We start from the raw sequence: 21,580 nt of genomic DNA, 5'->3' as shown, positions 1-21,580 counted from the left end.
TATCAGTCTCTGGCTAAATCAATCAACTCTGCCACTGTCAACATAAAAGTAGTTTACATATGCATAAAACAATGGCATATATGGGTTCCAATAAAACTTTATTTACAAAAACAGGTGGATGGTATACTTGGCTGTCAAGCCACAGTGCGTTGACCTCTGGTAATGTAATGATAATCAACACCCATTTTAAGGAATAAAAATTATAGACCCGAAACACTTGTGTAACCTTCCCTGATCCCAATTCCCTAGAAACAACAATTATAAATGAACCATTTTTAGTCACATTTAAAAAATTTTGCCACATACTAATGAATTTCTATATAAGATATAGTACTATCCTTTTACAAGCTCTTTTGGTCAAAAATGTTTTTATAAAATTGCATTTCACCATTGCATAGTACTGTAATACACAACCATACCATTCATTTTTTCACTCTTTTGTTAGTGAACAGTTTGCTTCTAGTTTGTCCTCAGCAAGAACAGTGTTGCTATAAATATATTATATTTACATCTGCTTGTGTACATATGCAAAAATTACTTCACGGTACACACACAGGCATGAAATTGCTGAGTCAATAAAACTTACAAATTCAAATTTATAAGTAGAGTAAATTATATTTCAAAGTGTTTGCATTAATTTACACTCCCACTAGATGATTCTACACCCTTAGTACATGGATTTAAAAAAATATATATTTTGTGCCAATGGGATGGGTTTTAAATATAATTTTTTAACTAACTGGATACAAAGACATATTTTGTACCATTTACCTGATTAAAAATGAGGTTGAACTTTTTCTTTTACATGTTTATTGACCATCTGCATTTTCCTCATCTGCAAATTAAATGATTTTGCCTTTTACCCACTGTTCTGTGGGATTACGAGTTTCTTATTGACTGGTAGCTGTTTTGTGTAACCTGGATTTCAATCTTTTTCAATTATTGGTGTTAGAAGTACATCTTTCCACGGGAACCCTCTTGCACTGTTGGTGGGAATGCAAACTGGTACAGCCACTCTGGAAAACAGTGTGGAGGTTCCTCAGAAAATTAAAAACAGACCTACCCTATGACCCAGCAATAGCAGTGCTAGGAATTTACCCAAGGGATACAGGAGTACTGATGCATAGGGGCACTTGTGCCCCAATGTTTATAGCAGCACTCTCAACAATAGCCAAATTGTGGAAAGAGCCTAAATTTCCATCAACTGATGAATGGATAAAGAAATTGTGGTTTATATACACAATGGAGTACTACGTGGCAATGAGAGAGAATGAAATATGGCCCTTTGTAGCAACGTGGATGGAACTGGAGGGTGTGATGCTAAGTGAAATAAGCCATACAGAGAAAGACAGATACCGTATATTTTCACTCTTATGTGGGTCCTGAGAAACTTAACAGAAACCCATGGGGGAGGGGAAGGAAAAAAAAAAGAGGTCAGAGTGGGAGAGAGCCAAAGCATAAGAGACTCTTAAAAACGGAGAACAAACTGAGGGTTGATGGGGGGTAGGAGGGAGGGGAGGATGGGTGATGGGTATTGAGGAGGGCACCTTTTGGGATGAGCACTGGGTGTTGTATGGAAACCAATTTGACAATAAATTTCATATATTAAAAAAAAAAGTACATCTTTCCAGTCTGTGGCTAAACTTTTCACTTTTCTTAAAAATTGCAGCAAAATACACATAACATAAAAATTTCTATCTTAACCATTTTTAACTCGTAAGTATATTCATAGTGTTGTGCAACCTCCAGAACTTCTCCATCTTGCAAAACTGAAACTCTATTACCATTAAACAACTCCCTGTTTCTCCCGCATCCCTTGGCAACTATCCTACTTTCTGTATACATAAATTTGACAATTCTAGATATCTCATATACAGGGAATCATACAGTCTTTATGTTATTTGCTTATTTCACTTAGCATAATGTCCTCAAGGGTACATCCCTGTTGTAGCAAGTCAGAATTCTCTCCCTTTTTTAAGACTGAATAATATTCCACTGCATTTATAGACCACATCTTGTTTACCCATTCATCTATATGTGGTCACTAAGGGTGTTTCCACCCCTTGGGTATTTTGAATAATGTCACTATGAATATGAGTGTAAAAATACACGTTTGGCATTTGCTTTCAATTCTTCTAAAAATTTTTAATGTTTATTTTTATTTTTGAGTGGGGGTGGAGTGTAGAGAGAGAGGAAGACACAGAATCCAAAGCAGGCTCCAGGCTTTGAGCTGTCAGCACAGAGTCTGGCACGGGGCCGGCCCGAAATCATGAACCATGAGATCATGACCTGAGCTGAAGTCAGACGCTCAACCAATTGAGCCACCCAGGCACCCCTCAATTCTTATAGATACATACCCAGAAGGAGAATTGCTGATTCATGTGATAATTCTATTTCCAATATTTTTAGGAACTGCCATGCTGTTTTCCATACTGGCTACACAATTTTACATTTCCACCAAGAGTATGCAAGGTTTTCAGTTTCTCCACATCCTTGACAACATTTTTATTTTCTGGGTTTTTGATAGTAGCCATCCTAAGGGGTGTGAGGTGATACCTTGTGGGCTTTAATATGCTCCTTTTTAAATTGCTTATGTTTTTCTTGCTGAATTGTAGTAGTTCTTTATATATTCTCAATATTAAACCTTCAATAGATTTGGTTTGTAAATATTTTCTCCCTGTTTGTATGCTGCCTTTTTACACTATTGATTGTGTCCTTTGGTACACAAAAGATTCTAAATTTGATGAAGTCTAATTTATCTATTTTTACTTTGGTTCCCTGTGCTTTTGGTGTCATATCTAAGAAACCATCACCAAATCCAGTAACATGGAGTTTTATCTTTATGTTTTCTTCTAAAAGTTTTATAGTTTTAGGTCTTAAATTTAGGTGTTTGATCTGTTTAACTTTTTGTACATGGTGTAAGGTTAAGGGCTCAACTTCATTCATTCATATATGGACATCAGGTTTTCACAACATGATTTGTTGACAAGACTGCCCTTTCTCCAACTGAATGGTCTTGGAATCCATGTTGAAAATTATTTGATCATGTATGCAAGGGTTCATTTCTGGGCCAGAGATTCTATCCCATTGGTCTATGAGTCTGTGTTTAGGCCAGTACCATACTCTTTGATTACTGTAGCTTTGTAATAAGCTTTGAAATTAGGAAGAAGGAAACCTCCAACTTTGTTTGTTCTCAAGGCTGTTTTGGTTAATTGGGGCTCCCTGAGATTCCATATTCATATTAGTATAGATTTTGCTACTTTTCAATAAGCACCACTGGAATTTTGAGAGAGACTACATTAAATCTGTAGATTGTGGGTAATATTGACATCTTAGCAATATTAGTCTTCCCATAAACATGGGCTATGGGCTGTCTCTCCAATTATTTGTTTCTTCTTTTATTTCTCTCATCAGTGTTTTATAGTTTTCAGTTTATAAGACTTTCTTTTTAGCTCATTGGTTAAGTTTATTCCTAAATATTTTACTCTTTTTGATGTGATTGTAAATTGATTTCCTAATTTCCTTCTTGTATTTTTCAATGTTCATTTATAGGACTACAACTGATTTTTGAAGTGTTGATTTTGTATTGTGTTGAATTCATTAACAAATATTTTGTAGAATATCTAGGGTTTTCTACATATAAGGTCATGTAATATACAAACAGATAATTTTACTTTTTCCTTTCCAATTTTGATTTTTTTTTTAAAAAAATTAATGTTTATCTTTGAGAGAGAGAGAGACAGAGAGACAGAGCATGAGCAGGGGAGGGGCAGAGAGAGGGAGACACAGAATCCGAAGCAGGCTCCAGGCTCTGAGCTGTCAGTACAGAGCCCAATGGGAGGCTCAAACCCATGAACTGCGAGATCATGACCTGAGTCAAAGTTGGATGTTTAACCAACCCAGCCACCCAGGTGCCCCTGATGCCTTTTCTTTTTTTAACATAATTACTCTTACGAAAACTTCCAGTGCTATGTTGCATAAAAGTGGTTAAAGTGGGCATCCCTATCTTGCTCTTGATCTTGAAGGAAAAGCTTTCATTTTTTTTGCCATTAAGCATGCTAGCTTTTAATTTTTTTATATATGGTCTATATTATGCTGAGTTAGTTTTCCCCTCTTCCTAGTTTGTTTTTATCATAAAAGGATGTTGAATTGGTTAAATCATTTTTCTGCATTAATTGGGATGACTGTAGGTTTTTTCTTTTCCTTCCTTCTACTAATGTGGTGTCTTACATTTATATTGGTTTTCCTATGTGAACCATCCTTGTGTTCTAGGAATACATCACTCTTGGTCATATGTATAATCCTTTTTAATATGCTGCTGACTTTGATTTGCTAGTATTTTGATGAGGATTTCTGCATCAGTTTTTATAAAGGATTTGGGTCTGAATTTACTTTTAATGTTTTTGTCTGGTCTCAGTGTCAGGGAAATGCTGGCCTCATATAGTAAGTTTGAAGGTATTCACTTCTCTTCAATTTCAGTTTTTTAGAAAATTTTGAGAAGATCTGGTGGATCTGGTGGTATATATATTTCTTGAGTTTCTGTTTCTTTTTAATTATTATTTTTATGAGAATGTTAAAGAATGGTACATATTATTTGATAGTATTTTATTCTCTCAGCAATGAATATACATTTTCTATAAAAGAATTTCATGTATTTGCTTCACCATAAAAATCACCTGGCAACCTGATGAAAAAATATATATCCATTCTTTCCTCATAGAGATTTTGATTCAGTAAGTCTAGGGTAAGCCCTATGCTTTTATAACACACCAGGAGATTCCAATGATCAGACAACATTCTATATATGATGCTTTTTATTGGCTGCTTAAGATTTAATTATGTAGGTATTTCACAATTTAACTTATAGTTATCTGCTTATAGATTGTGAGTTTTAATGATATTTTATTTTTTTAATTTTTGTTTTTTAAATTAAATACAAGTTCATTAACATATAGTGTAACAATGATTTCAGGAGTAGAATTTGGTGATTCATCACTTACATATAACACCAGTGAACTGGTGGTATTCTTAAACATTTGAGTTAAAAGTCTCTTTTGTCTTATATTAGTATATCTACCTCTGTTCTGTTTTGGTTACTATTTGCATGGAATACCTTTTTTCCACTCTTTCATCTTCTATCTGTGTATGTGTGCTGAGATTTAAAATGAATCTCTTGTAGACAGCATTTAATTGAATCATTTTTCTTTGTAAATCATTCAATCTATGTCTTGACTGGAGCATTTAATAAACTTAACTTTTTAAGTAATTACTGATAGGGAAGAACTTACTATTGTCATTTTGCAAATTGTGCTCTGTTTTAAAGCATTTTGGTACCTCATTTGCTCCCTTACTGCCTTTCTTTGTGTTTAACTTTTTTTTTTTTTTTAATTTTTTTTTTCAACGTTTATTTATTTTTTGGGACAGAGAGAGACAGAGCATGAACGGGGGAAGGGCAGAGAGAGAGGGAGACACAGAATCGGAAACAGGCTCCAGGCTCTGAGCCATCAGCCCAGAGCCTGACGCGGGGCTCAAACTCACGGACCGAGAGATCGTGACCTGGCTGAAGTCGGACGCTTAACCGACTGCGCCACCCAGGCGCCCCATGTGTTTAACTTTTTTTAATGATGTGCTTTAATCTCCTTTTCAATTATTTTGCACAAATTCTATACATATTTTCTTTTTATTTATTTTGAGATAGAGAGAGAATGAATGTGCCTGATCTGTTTAGCTTAGGCCACTACCACACCTTTAAAATTATAATAGCTTGTTCATCTTTAAAATTATGTTGGTTTTTTTCAACCTCCATTCAACTACAGAAATTTAAGAGAAAAACTCATCAAATTCCATGAAAATAATTTGAGATTTTTTGAAAACAATTTTTTTATTGAAAGTGATGGATTATCATGGACAGAAATTACTTCTTTGTGATATCATCTTCCTACAATGAATGTGATATAGTCAGTGTTACTTATGTCTTTAATGTCAATAAAAACTTCTTATAACTTTCTCCTTCGAGAACATTAAAATTCTTCTGTAAAATACAACACAGATAAGTAAAATGCACAAAAGATAAAGAATTATTTTAAAATGAACATCATTAAAACCACTACATAGCTGAAGAAACAGACTTTTGCCAAGTATCCCAGAAGCCCTACATGTGTCTTGTGTTATTCTCTTTCCTTTTAACAAATCATTATCTAATTTTTATGATAATCACTTTGATTTTTCTTTTTAAAGCTTATGACCCCAAAATGATAGTTATAGCTATAAACAATTCAGTTTTATTAATTTTTTGAGATATCTTTTAATGCTCTTTTAAGCTACAGATCCCCTCTATCACTTTTTTCCCTATATAAATTATTTTGAAGGAACCAAGATATTTATTGTATAGAATTTCCACCAGTGTTAATTTTGACGGCAGAATTCTTATGGCGTAGTTTAACATATTGGGTATATAATCTCAATCAGATTTAGCTTTACTTTATTCATTCATTCATCCATTCATTCGGTCACTCAGTCAGTCTTGATGGATGATAGAGCTTTCTCCCATCCGGTTATCTATTTGTCTCTCCTTCTGTGATGTTAACAGCAATTGATGCTAAGGTCTATTAATTTCTCAGGGGATGCTAAATGTTAATGACCTAACCCGAAAATCTATCACTTATCAGATATATTTATATTTCTGTAAAAGAAGACTTCCCTCATTAATGATTGGATAACGTAAATGATATAACTTACAAAGGAATAACAAGACAAATTTTTCCCTTTATTGAGCAGTTTTCAAAATAATGAATTGGCTCCCTATCTTCTAAATTCAACCAAGTCATTTTAAAAATCAGTCTTACAACTTACATATTTAACATATCCATGCATTTGGATGCACTGCAGTTATTATACCTACTGATGTTGAAAATGCCCCATGTTTGGCCAATAAGAGTGTCTTCAAGTTAGGTCCTGAGTACTTTTGACAGTGTTTGATATTTTCCTTGGTTTCGGTATCACCAAATGTTGCAGGCAAATCATGAACATTTACTATTCTAGCCTTGGCATGACTCATTTCTCCAAAAACTGGTTTCTTTCAGTGGTAAATGATATTTCAAGACTACAATCTAGAATCCAGATGTACTCTGCTACTAACTTGTCATTGTTCCTAGGCAAAACAGTAGACAGAACTAGAGTACATATATGAATATGTGTCTGTTTGTGTGTGTGTGTGTGTGTATGTGTGCATGCAGATAATAATTTAGCTTTTATAATATCCCATTCAAATTCAAAACTAATGAGAGATTTAATAAGAATCTTAATTTTCAGGCACACAAGATAAAATAATTACAATATCAACAATTATTAATTGGTTTTATGTAACATTATGTAACAGTTTTATAAAAAATATCAGTAATGCCACCACAAATATAATTATTGTCCTCCTCCTTTTTCAGTTTTCAGGGCATAAAGCCATTATATACTACTATAACTCTCTCCCATATAACCAAATTAGTTCAGTTAGTTGTCTAAACACATGTATACTTGATGGATCGTGTTTACACTCTCCAGTCACTTAGGTTGCCTGATACTTATTCTACAGTAGATTCTTCAGGAGAGCCTAATAGGAATAATATTCCCTGGATTCTTTCATTGTAACAGTTTATCTGTTTATCTTTCATACATGAAAGCCAGTTTGGCTGCCATTTTCATTCCTAGAGTATCTTAAATATCCTACCCCATTTTCTTCTGGTAGAAAATGTGTCTATCAAAAATTATGATGACAATTTGATTCTCTTTCCCCAAGTTAATTTGTATTTTTATCTAGATGCCTGAGATTATCTTTATTTCTCTTTAAAATTCATTAATTTTATTAGAATGTGTCTTAGTGTTGGTCATTTGAGTAATTTTCTCAAATATTCAGTGTGCTTTTTAAATATATATAAAAATCTCTCTTTTTAAATATATATAAAATATATAAAAAATATAATATATTATATATATTTATATATATATACAATATATATATAAATATATAAAAAAGTGTGCTTTTTAAATATATATAAAAAACCTCTCTTTTTTTTCAAATTCCAGGAGTTTCCTTGAATTATGGTCTTATTATGTTGCTATTCTTTTATTTGATTTCTTCTTTGGAAACTCATTTATATTTATATTTATATTTATATTTATATTTATATTTATATTTATATTTATATTTATATATTAAGTAATCTAAATCTGTCCTTTTCACTCTCATCTTTTCCATTCCCTTTAGTAATTTTTTTAATATTTATTATTTCCCATTTTTTACCTTATATTACTCTTACAGACTTAACTGTTGAATTTATACACTTCTTTATTTCTTCTAATTTAACCTTCATTTCTAAAATAATTTTTCTTTATTTCAAATTATTTCCTAAGTTCTATAACCATATTTGTAAGATTCTCTAATTCTTTAAATTCTGATATAAATTGTTCTTTCATATCCTGTATTATTTTCTGATGTCTTTTTAGCTCATTTAAAAACTTTTCATCTGTTTTCTGTCTTGCTTTCATGGGCTGAGAGGGTATTATTCTACTTATTCTCATTTTTCTTGTTGTAATTTGTGGGATTAGGATACTTTTTGTTGGTTATTTTATGTGACATTAACTTACCCAAACTCTTAGAATAGCTTTTTTTTTTTTTTTCCTCTTCAGGTTCTAGAGATCCCTCTTCTGTTTGTTTTCATGTCATTTAAAAAAAATATGACAGTGTACTTTCTGACATCTATTAGCTCTGCTTATCTTCCCCATTTTTTAAAATTTATTTTGAGAGTGAGAGAGAGAGAGAAAGGCGGGGGAGGGGGGGAGGGGCAAAGAGAGAGGGAGAGAAAATCCCAAGCAGGCTCTGAGCTCAGTGCAGAGACTGATGCAGAGTTCCATCTCACAAGCTGAGCTGAAGTCAAGAGTCAGACATTTAACTGACTCTGCCACCTAGGTGCCCTGGTGTTCCCCAGTTTTACGAAGACTTTCTCTTTGTCTCTCTTGCCCTTCTGTTGCTCCATTTGGGTTCTCTTCATAGTAGTTTCTTCTCCTTGTGGGACTTTGTCTTGGAAGATAACTCAGGTTGGTTAATTTCTCATGGGGCCCACACGGCTCAGCCCCTTCTGTTGTTACCATGGAACCCCTCAACTCATCTACTATTACAGTGTGTAAAAACCCTCTCTATTCTAGCTGCTGGGTTTTAGCCCTCTGGGTTTTCCAGTGAGTGTTCGTAGACCAGTTTCCTCAGATGCTGTCTCATTTCCCACCACTTTCTACCATGCCTCTGCTGATCCATGTGTTATCCTGTAGGTGTTGTGTCTCAACCCGGTCATATTTTGGAGCTCAGTGGGATACGTTGTCACCTAGTTTTGTTGTAAATGTTCATTTGTTGTTGTAATTATTTTTTCAAAGCCTAGGGTTCTGTCTGTTTTTCATGGAGGAATTCAGGGTTATTTAAAAAGCATGCCCCCCATTGCCATCTACACTGAATTTGTCATGTTCATTTTTTTTGTATTATTGCCATTTTAAAATAACTTCTGAACAGATATTTTAATCCATAATTTTTGAATTAAACATATGCAAGTTTTTCTAATTATTTGGCCATACTGTTACTATGAATGATTCAAGGGTGATATGGCCTCCTTGATCAGGATCATTCTTTTTATAATAACATTTCAGTGATGTTCTCTTTTGGTAGAGTGAAAATTACAGGCTATTTTTTTTTAAAAGTGTTAGTCTTGGAAATTTAAATATTTTGGAGTATTATATGACTTAACAGAATATTTATTTATGTCACTAAAAGAGTAACAGACGCTTTAGTGTAACATTTTCTGCACTGCTATCATCTCTTTCTAAGATGTTTCAACCTATACGTAGAGCTTCTAAAAGAGGCAGCCTATAGATTACATCCAACCTCACCCTTCTCATCCACCCCAATCTTAACTGATAGTAATAGAGTATAAATAGAGCATAATAGAGATATTATGAGATAGAGAGCATATAGACATAGAGAGCAAGGTCTAATCTGCTTCCTGTCAGCCCCCAATGTACAACTGGACCTACACCTTTAAATCCAAACTCTAAGAGAAGCCACACTGTTCCTGTGAAGTGTATCCTCCATCAGTGCAGCAAATCAAATAAATATAACAATTTTGGACTAACAGTTGTTTTGTCTCCTTGAGCTGGTGGATTTTGATACTTGCCTATATATCTATTCTAATTTTTATGCATTAGTTCACAGATTTAAAAGCTATAATTATTCTTATATAAAGTTCACTAAGTTCTAAATAACTGCTGTCTTCAAAAATCCTTAATTATTTCCAAGAGAAACACAGGAAAGGTATATAAAAATAGCTACTGTCAATGAGTGACCTTAAAAGGTAAGAACTACATTGAGTACTCTAGAATCATTCAATAGTAATTTAACACAGGTTGACTAAAAAAGTGATAGATAAGATCACTGAAAGACACTATTTTAGCTTGTATTTTAAATTTTTTTTTCAACGTTTATTTATTTTTGGGACAGAGAGAGACAGAGCATGAACGGGGGAGGGGCAGAGAGAGAGGGAGACACAGAATCGGAAACAGGCTCCAGGCTCTGAGCCACCAGCCCAGAGCCCGACGCGGGGCTCGAACTCACGGACCGCGAGATCGTGACCTGGCTGAAGTCGGACGCTTAACCGACTGCGCCACCCAGGCGCCCCATTAGCTTGTATTTTAAAGGACACAGACAATGTAAAATATCAATGACTAATTATTCTATAAAAAACCAAATGAATACAAGTATAAATTAACAATGAATATAAAACAACAAAGATGCAATTCAAATAAATTCTTATTTGAAATTAAGAATAATTGCCTTCCCTTTTCATAACATTCAAGTATCTTCAGTTACCTAAACCCAACTTTGTTCCTACCACTCAGATACATATGACAAAGTCAAAGCAATGAGATTTAGTCATTATAAGCACTCTTTTTGAAGTCAATGGCTAGCATAAAGGTATTTTTATCATGTAAATCTCCTGAGTCCTTTACAATAGTTTGATAGTTTTTCTTCTGAGAGGAGAGGAAGTGTTTCAAATTAGAGAAAGAAGGGAAATGGAGGAGGGGGGGGAAAAAAAGAGAATGATCTAGAGTACATGTTCAAGAATGAGAACATGAAAGGGCATGTATTTCAGAGACCGGGGTGGAAAGCAAGAATACACCTTGGATGAGCATAGCAGCTAATTCGTGACTGTGGATGATTGATCAATACGGAGAATTCTTATTATAGAACACAACATTTTATCTGTCTTACCACCTTATTTTCAAAACTTACCTCTTCCAGAAATTATTAGTAACAAAAATAATTTTCTAGTCAAGTATAGAGAAAATACTGAATATTATTAGCTAGGCAATGTAACATAAACAATAAGATACTTCCTATTTATAAGTGAGGAATGATTTTATTAAAATTATATAAATAAAACAACACAGGATTACAGAATAGTGGACATTAATAAGAAGCTGGATTCAAAGGATGATAACAATTTGGGGGAAAGAAAAAAGGAAAGAGATCCAATGCAGAAGACATAGTTGTAGAAACACAAGGAAATGTGATATTGTGTAACTTGTTTTCAATAATTAATGTTTTCTATAGCAAGAGAATGGAGACTAGTTGAGTCTGAAAAGGAAAGTTGTAACTAAATTGTGAGAGATATAGAATGTTGTTCTGTTATACAGCAGATGTTTCTAGGTTTTTGGAATGTATAGTTTGGCAGAAATTTGGAGGACATATCCTAAGTGTGTCAACTTTCTATTTTAAAAAATAAAAATTAAACCTAAAATTCTAACATTTGCTATATTGTACTAAGTTAAGTAATGTTAACACAAATAAGAATACATACTTTTAAAAAATATGATAAACTCTGGATGCCAAAAAGTTAGAACATAAAATTGTATTCTGCCAGATGAAAACAAGGTGAACTTTCAACATATACCTTGTTCCAGTGTTTCATTTTTAGCATAGTTATTTTTTAAAAATCCAAGAGGCATGTTCTTAATACTCTTTCAGAGTACTCAATTCAGAGTATTTTAGGTAAACTTAGGGAAGCCCAAGAAAAACAGCTCTCAGTTACCTACCCAGCCCTTTCTTCTACCTTCTTTCTGCAGCACTGGAAGAAATAAAAATACAGACCAGGTGTCTGATCATGGCAAATTCTGGGAAGGGGCTACGTATGTGGGGTCTTGCCTGATCAACATAAAGCAGTTAATAGTTATCTGGCTGTAATTCCTTAAAATTGTCACAAACCGTCACTGAGGAACCAGGAATGTGAGTCTTAATAACTTAAAATAATTCCTTCTTTGCTTTGGCTGCTGGAAAATTTAGTGCTGATTTGTGTTCCAGTTTTAATAACACTACAGGACCCATGCTAACATTTCTAAATTTATCCTCCATTTATTTTAGCATTTTGACCACTATTTATATATTCTTGTATAAGTTTGCCAAATCATTTTTGGAAAAGACATATATAAATACAGAAGAAAGACTTTAAGTGAATGAGGAAACATTTAAGATTTATTTTTCAATAATGTTTATTGATTTTTTTTTTCTTATTGTAAAGTAACACATGTTATGGGGTCATTACACTAAATATTCTCTCAGTCTAGAATGTTTTTCTAGTAAGGTGTATGACTCACCTCCTGTAAGTCTTTGCTTAAATGTACTTTTTGCCACTGGTCTATTTAAAACTCTACAGCATGTTAGAAGATGGTAAATGCTACATTAAAGGGTATGTCCAACACAGGGTTTGGGATGATAAAAACGGCAGGGTCAAGTTGCGGTTTATTTAATAAATCACCCTCTTTAAAACTGCAACCTGACCCTGCTGTTTTTATCATCCCAAACCCGTGTTGGGCTCATCCTTTAACGTAGCATCTACCACCTTCTAACATGCTATATAATTTATTTATTGTGTTTAATGTTTATCTAAGTGTCCTCTCCTTGGTGGAATATAAACTCAAGGCAGGGAATATTTTCTTAATTAAGGTGTGTTTTGTTGTTGTTTTATTAAAGTATCGTTGGCACGCAGTGTTAGATTAGTTTCAGGTGTACAACATAGTGATTCAACAACTTTGTATGTTATGCTATGCTCACCGTCTGTCACCATCCAACACTATTACAATACTTCTCACTGTATTCCCTATGCTGTAACTTTTCATTCCTGTGACTTATTCATTCCATAACTGGAAGCCTGTGTCTGCCACTCCCATTTTGCCCATCTCCCCACCCCTCTCCTCTTTGGTCACCAAGAGTCTGTTCTCTGTATTTATGGATCTGTTTCTGCTTTTGTTTGTTCACTTGCTTTCTTTTGTAGATTCCACATCTTCGTCTGTGATATGTGAATATATTCTAAGTACCTAAGAAAATGCTTGGCCTAGAACAAGAACTCAGTGTTCTTTTTTTTAAATGAATAGCTCACCCATGTGTCACTGTTCTAAGACATTTTATAGGCATTAAATAATTTAGTTCTCACAAGAACCCTGGGAGGGAGGTGCTATCACTGACTACATTTTACAGAAAGGATGTAACTTTCTAAGTTACTTTCTAAGCTAACCGAGTCAAGTTATTAACTATTACTGCCTCTCTTGTGTAAAAGCAGTTGAGACAATGACAGAACAGTCACAGGAAAATGACAGTAAATAGAAAGTGAAAAGCAAAAGGATATATACGTAAGGCTGCTAAATCCAAGGAATAGTACCTACGGCCATTATGTCCTCACAGGATCATCTAGATATTGAGATTACCCCTTTCTGAAGCTCATGAATATTTATAAAACAAACTTGTTAAAGAAGTAAGGCTTCAGAAAACCATATTTTCAAAGCTGCTCTCCTAATACAGGTGCATTAATTAAATCTTCACAACAATTAATTTATCTGGTTTCCCTCCTCACTCCATTGAAGCTGCTGTTGAGTAAAAGACAACAACTTCATCAACTCCAGGTTAAGTATTTCTTTACATTTTCTCAGTGAAGAATTGTCACATTACAAATGTTAGGGGAGTAAGAAGTCACTTGCAGAAGCACGGCTCTTACAGAGAGTAATGCATAGGACACACACCGTCTAACGAAGGCTACACCACACCCCTGGTAGACTAGGATTGTAAGAGCCAGAGTCTCCTAGTCCAACACTTTTTCACACTTCTCCATTCTGTTATTAGCACTGACTGTGAAAACATGTTATTCTTAAAAAATGAATAAGAAGAAAGCATACAGGAGAATCGTATTCGAATTTGTGGAAGCAATGTCTTTACGTTCTTTTGGCAATAAATATTCCTCCAGAAGTACAAATTACGTCATGATTAAGAGATACATTATAGGAAACTAAAATAATTAGAATAGAGAGAGAAATCATACCTTCTATCAATAGCTCTTGTCCATGACTGCCAAGAAGTGTACGAGATAGGAATGGGGCAAAGTCTACAAAAATTTCACGAAGAAGAGGAGCAACTTTTTCTAAAGCTCTTTCAAGTTTTGCAGTGATGCTGTTGAAATTAAGACATAAAGACTAGTAAATATAATTCAATATAAAAAGTCAAATAAAGTTTACTTCTAAATTAAAATCTTGAAAAATCACGAAAATACAATTCTAACCCATGGAATCGTACCAGTTTCAGTAGAAGGGACACCCTGTACGGTTTCACATCAGGCATAAGGCTACTCTGAAGACTTCAGCTAACGTGGAATGACTATTCTGTGAAAAGCTGTTGGGATTGTGTAACCCGCAAGGGCCACAGACTCTGCTCGTAGCTCTAAGGAGCTTCAAGAAAAGTTGTTCTTCTATGTCTTCTGTGACTATCCTTCTATCTATGAAAGAGAGCTGTTTTGAACACCCACTACAGGGATCATTATGTTGGTTACAAAGAATTAACCTTTGTTCGGTTACAAAGAATTAACCTAAAAATTCCCTGGAAGGCTAGACTAATAACGCAGTAACTAGAATCCTCTGTAATACAACTAAATTGCTGTGCTAAAGTAGGCATTTTCCACCTCATAAGCCCATTTACTTTAATTATTGATCCCTGTAATATGATTTATATTATTTCATTAAATTATATGGCCTTATATAAACACTATTTGACATTCTTAAAAATACTTTAAGTAGTGTATGTAAAAAAAGAACAGAGGTGAAGAAAATAATTCTGCTCAAGCAAATAAATAATCTGGTAACATCTAACTATCTGTCTTAGAAGTAAGTGCTCTGAAGTAAGACTGCTTGGACTAGAATGCTGGTTCTGAGGCGACCTAGGGGAGCGTGGGACATTAAGACTTCCTTTGCCTACAAAATGAAGATGACTGTAGTACGACTGGTGAGGATTAAATGAGCTAAGGCATGTAAAGTGCACAGAAAAGTACCCGGCACACTGTGAGAGGTCAGTCACGGTAGCTCTTATCACAACTACTTTGAATACAACAAAACTATATTTACTCTTATAAAATGTGGCTCTGACTTAAAAAAGCAAAATCACTATAATAATACAATGGTAGATGAACACACACTGTTCTACATCGAAGACATCTATGGCAAAAAATTGAACAATGCTTCAAAATAAAAGTTCAGCCACAAAGCTAAGTAACATTTTGGCTACGTATGAGGAAAAACATAAATGCCAAAAAGGTTATTAATCACAGAATAATTTTCCATATATTACTAATACTTAAAACTAAAGAACTGCATTGTGAAATGATTAAATAGGGATAAGGGAACAGACAGGATTCCTTCTTTCTTAACTTGGAAATAGCATGATCTGATTCATTTGTGTACTCAAAGCCTCACCATTAGCACTTCTATTTGACTTTTTCTTCTCTTATTTGGATGAACAGTTTTAGACAAAAACTCAGAAAACTGGTGTGAGCACTTCCACAAAGACTATTCTGGAGGAACAACTCGCGGCAAGAAAGGGACTCGGGTGCAGTTGTGAAGACTTGCCGGAGATAAACAGAATTTTCAATATTCTCCCTTACTCCGTTATTCCTGAATCTAGAACCTTCTTTTAACACAATTGTGTAGATTAGAATCATCTGTAATGCTGGTTAAACAGACTTCTAGAACCCCATCCCCCTAACTTCTGATTCAGCAGGTTTGGGTGTACTGTGAGAATTTGCACTTCTAACACATTCTCAGGTGGCTTGCTACTGCTGATCCAAGAAACACACTTGGAGGATAACTGTTTCAGTGAGAAGATTTACTACTAGTAAACTAGAATAAAATAGCTAGCAAAGACAAGGCTACCTGAAGTCATAAAATAATCACAGTAAGTTATGTCTGACTTTAGTGAATATAGATGGACAGAGCTCCTTTTTCATGTCTACTTAATTCATTCCTTCTTATCTCCAGGATCATGTCCTATGACTTCCCAGCTAAAGTAATCCCATCCTTTAAGGAAAGATTTGTAAGAATGAGAAGAGCAAACCTATGAAAAGGAGAAAAATCCAGATGTTGTTGTTTGCTTCTATACTTGAATTCTGAGTGAAGCATGAATATTTTTATTTAAGATTAATTAATGAGAGTGAAATTACTTTAGAAAAATTTTAGATGTATAAAGGTCCACATCAGTTATATTATCATAATATACTATTGTGTAATTAAATCCAGGTGTATTTTTTCCCTAGTTTATGACTTTTTCCCATAATTTATGGGTTTATGTATGATTTAGAAGCATCAGAATTGCAACAATAGTGTTCTAAGTGATTAAGTTACAGATCAAATAGAAACTTCAATTAATCTAAGCAAATATTTACATGAGTGTGCATACATATGTACTAATTATCTTAAGGGTAATGAATAAAAACAGACATTTCTCAGTAAGTGAATCCCTACAATAGGATTTTTTAAAAAGTGTTTTTAAACATATATTCATTTCTGAGAGGCAGAGACAGAGCACAAGGGTGAAGGGGCAGAGAGAGAGGTAGACACAGAATCCGAAGCAGGCTCCAGGCTCTGAGATGTCAGCATAGAGCATGAGGCAGGGCTCGAACCCACGAGCCGTGAGGTCATGACTTGAGCTGAAGTTGGAAGCTTAACTGACTGAGCCACCCAGGCACTTCCCCTCCGCAACCCCCGCAAAATAGGATTTTAATAAGCAACTAATTTCTTATAAAACTCAATAGAATATTAAATGATGCTCTTACATATCATCCTGTAACCATAATTTTAATTTTCTAATGAGGGACAAAGTAACATTTTACCCAGCAAGAGACCAAATGTTTTAAGTACATAAAATCATCATTAAATAATACTGCCAGATAGCTCTATCAAACAACAAGCTATGCTAAGTGGAAATGTTTCATCCTCACTTGTTTACAGTGAAGAAAATGGACAGGGTTTTGTTATTGTTGTCATTAAGAGTTACAGCTTCCTCACAATGTCATTTAAAGGAAAGTAAACTTCAGATAAAGTTTAGAATTCTAGAAAATAATAACAATTCTAGTTTCATTTAGGACACTGCTTATGTTGTGAGTTTGTTTGTTTCTTTGTTTGTTTGTTTTATTTTGAGAATGAGAGAGATGCAGGGATGGGGGCTGCAGAGAGAAAGAATCCCAAGCAGGCTCTGCACCGTTACTGCAGAGCCTGATGCGGGGCTCGAGTTCATGAACCATGAGATCATTACCTGAGCTGACACTAAGAGGTGGATGCTTAACTTATTGAGTCACCCAGGTACCCTGTGAGTTTTATTTTAATAAACTCCTTTATGTTTGTGTCACTTCATAAAGTTATAATTCTTACTTTTAGTTTTAACTTTTGTATCCTCCTAGGTCCTTTTAGCAGGTCATAAATATAATAAATACTTGATAATTTAATTTGGTACATTAAAATTCTTAAATTTCCTCACTTCTTACATCATAAAAAAGTTATGTATATAATAATAAAATCTAGAATGAAAGTAATTATGTAACTTTAAGTAATGTGCAATAAAAGATACAACTCATATATAAAAGAAATTATTACACTAGTGAAATTCCACAACAGATTTCAGTATTCCAATGCTCCTATGTAAATTAGGAAATATAGGCATAGGCAAGTGAAGTGATTTGCTTAAGTAAACTTAGATAAAAAGGAAAGATTAGGAGAGTATTAATGAAGCAAAACCATAAGCTGTAAATTCTTAATCAGCTACATACTATGACTGGGAATCGACAAACATTGACTTTAAATATTTTGTTTAGTTTTCACTAAGTTTCTAATGTGAAATATAATTTAACATACTAGACAAGTGAAGAGTAAATGTGCCCTGAATCTTAGGTTCTGTAACCTTGTGACCTACTGGTAAACAGTTTTTTCCGCTATAACTGTCTAGGTTTATAGCAACTAATGAACACGTGAAGCTGAAAAAATTCTTGCCTACTTTATCTCCACATGGACTTCTAAATTAAAAAACTGACATTTTCTCCTTATTCTTTTTAAACAGAATCATACACATTTTCAAGTGCATGAGTACAGATTAAGAAAGAAGATGAAGTTACAGAAGATTAAGAAATTGAATCTCAATAGAATTCTACTGCAAGGAAGTATTTTATTCACTCTTTTATAAGGTAAATTGAATTCCAAACATGCATTTTTTTCAAGTTTTAAGAAATGTAATGCTGGGATGTCTTTAGATAGGTATAAAAGCTTTTTTACAGTGCATGTTTGGAAATTGTTAATTGCATGTGTCTTAGACAAAAAGAAAAAAAAAACAAACTGAAATGGAAATACTCCTTCTTTCTAGTGAACTAGTCAAATAAAATATAAAATTTAACTATAAAGTTCAGAAAATATGTCATTTAACTGAGGCCACACAACAGACCTAGTGCTATAAAGAGTAAGGCTAATTGTCTTTTAAATAGGTGATATAAAAATGAAATAATAAAACTTTTCTTAGTAAATAATATTTTTAACACAAGAGTCGTATATGCTTCTGAGTGGGGCAGCCAGGCACTCCTGGTTTTAGTGCTTTCCCACAGAATGACCTAGGTCCTCCCTTCCAATCGCCTCACTTTTCCTCAGACCAGTTCTCCCTTCCCACTTATAGGTTATGTGAAGAACATTCTTCAGTAAACCGCCTGTATACAGTGCTCTGAGAATATCTTTCCTGTGACTGTAATCTGTTAATGGGTGCTGTTAGTATAGTGCTTGGCTCACATAATATTTTTTGAAAATACAATTTGAAATATCATGAGTTAGAAATTCAAATTAAAAAAACAGAAAACTTCCACTTAAGATGCAGAAAGCTGGAAATGGTCACTCCCACACTGATCACAAGAAAAAGCTAGAAAATATATAGAATTATAGCACTTTTAGGATCTAGCAGATTGCTGAGATCGCAGGACAACCAATTAGCCTTGAAATCTGAAGAAAGACCAGACCCTTAAGAAGACAAGGGAGGGATGAAGAACTTGCTTCCTCGGGGCAGAGCCCAGGAAGAAGAAACACTGGGTCCTCCACAGACTGGTAAGAGGAAATCAGCTAACACTTTTAATAAGTTGATCAAGTCCGAGTGTGAGCTAATGTGAGAGAATGAATCTTCAGAGCTGCAAGCACAAGGCGGGTCTGCGGTAATTTGCAGGCTCTTGTCCACAAACCTCACCATTACTCATGAGAGAGACCGGGGGCAGCATGGAAGACTGAGAAAGTCCTTTCACCGCTGCAGGCTAAGCAAGGGAAGCGGTGACTGTTGTAGAAAAGACATAAAGCCCAGCCTGGACCTTCTTCTCTATAACCTCTGCGGAACAAAAGCCTTATCTGTCTTAGAACAGGGCGGCAAGACCGGTCACGTTCAGGGTACCAGAGAGAGCCTTTTGCAGCTAGAGAAAGGGAACAGAAAACAAAAACTTTTCTGAGGGAGAGCAGGAAGTCCTGACATGTAGAGATTCTCCAACCACTTGCAAATGGGCAGGATCAGTAGCAAGTCCCACACACAAGACCCGGGGCAGCACTTGCCTAAAACCCAGTCTGGAGCAGAACAACAGGAAACAACCCATGCCCACCACAAACCAGGCTTGCAAGTACCCAGTACAGATACAGCAGACGACTGCTGTGGAGGGAACCTCTTTGAAATATAGGAAATACAGGATCGAAAGAAAGCCTTCAATAGGAACACTGAGTAAAACATTCTGACAAGTCAGCCTCTACATAAAGACAAGGTAAATGTAGTGAAATTTAAGGCATGAGTTGCAGTGAGAGTATTTAAAACAAGAAAACACAAACCTAGCTCAACTCCTGGGTAGAATAATTTAAGCTACAATAGGAGAGGCCTAGTATAAGAGGCAAGCCCTTTTCCAGGATAAATACCATGTCAGTTATGACTAATCTATAGATAATGTCCAGTTTTCTTTTTTTTTTTTTTTTTAATTTTTTTTTTCAACGTTTATTTATTTTGGAGACAGAGAGAGACAGAGCGTGAACGGGGGAGGGGCAGAGAGAGAGGGAGACACAGAATTGGAAACAGGCTCCAGGCTCTGAGCCATCAGCCCAGAGCCCGACGCGGGGCTCGAACTCACGGACCGCGAGATCGTGACCTGGCTGAAGTCGGACGCTTAACCGACTGCGCCACCCAGGCGCCCCGATAATGTCCAGTTTTCAACCAAGAAGTATAAGACATACAAAGAAGAAAAACCGACAAAGTCAGAATCACAAAAGGATAGGATCAGAATCACAGAGAAACCAGGTGTTGAAACTATCGGAGGATTTAAAATAACTAAGTTTAACATGTTGGGAGTTAATTAATATTTGAAAAGATAAGTCAATGTGCATAAACAGGGAATTTTAGCAAAGTAAGAAATTTTAGCAAAGAAACTTTTTTAGCAAAGTAAAAAAGACACAATGATGGAAATACAAAAATAGAGAAAAAAGATAATGCATTCGATGGGCTTATCAACAGATTCAATAAAGTTAAGGAAAGAATTAGCAAATTTGATGAAAGGCCAATTAAAAAAGGCATATTGAAATAAAAGGAGGATATATATATATATATATATATATATATAATGAAAGAAGAATACATATATTCTTTGAATGCAAGTGCATTCTGTGGAATGCAAGTGATACTGTGGAAGAGTATCAAATAGTCTATATAAATGTCATTAAAATTCCAGAAGAAAAATGTGGTATGCCAAATAATGGCTGCCCAAAGGTCCTAAACCATAATCCCTGGAATTTGTGAGTCAGTTATGTTACATGGCAATAGGGACTCTAAAATGAAATTCACGCTTTACACACTGAGATAGGGACATTATCCTGGATTATGTAGGTGGGCCTAATGTAACCACAGGAGCCCTAAAAAAGCAGAAAACCCTCTTGGTGGCATCAGGGAGTTGTAGTAGAAGAGAAAGACGTAAAAGACATTTCAGAAGGTGAAGCCAGAGAGGTCCCAAGTGTGAGAAGAATGTGATACACTTTCACTGGTTCTGAATGAAGGGGTCATATGCAAGGACTAGAAAAAGGACTCTCTAGGAGCTAAGGACAGCCCTGACTGACAACTGGCAAATAAACAGGGCTGTTGTCCTACAATGGCCCGGCACTGAATTCTGCCAACAACCTGAATGAACCTGGTTTACTT

At 34.8% G+C, this 21,580-nt stretch overlaps 1 protein-coding gene across 11 annotated transcripts in view; it reads right to left on the bottom strand.

Annotated features, from left to right (window-relative positions):
• Nucleotides 1-21,580, bottom strand: part of NBEA (neurobeachin) — a 689,863-nt gene that overhangs the window by 387,101 nt on the left and 281,182 nt on the right. For all 11 annotated transcript variants that reach the window (XM_040448178.1, XM_040448180.1, XM_040448182.1 and 8 more), the window contains one exon: nt 14,400-14,527. In XM_040448178.1, the coding sequence (XP_040304112.1) occupies nt 14,400-14,527 (128 nt within the window). The remainder of the gene's footprint in view (nt 1-14,399; nt 14,528-21,580) is intronic.

This window comes from Herpailurus yagouaroundi, unplaced genomic scaffold (genome assembly GCF_014898765.1).
Source record: "Herpailurus yagouaroundi ecotype Mexico unplaced genomic scaffold, PumYag 197, whole genome shotgun sequence".
NCBI lineage: Eukaryota > Metazoa > Chordata > Mammalia > Carnivora > Felidae > Herpailurus > Herpailurus yagouaroundi.
This window is presented reverse-complemented; position numbering and strand designations above follow the sequence as displayed.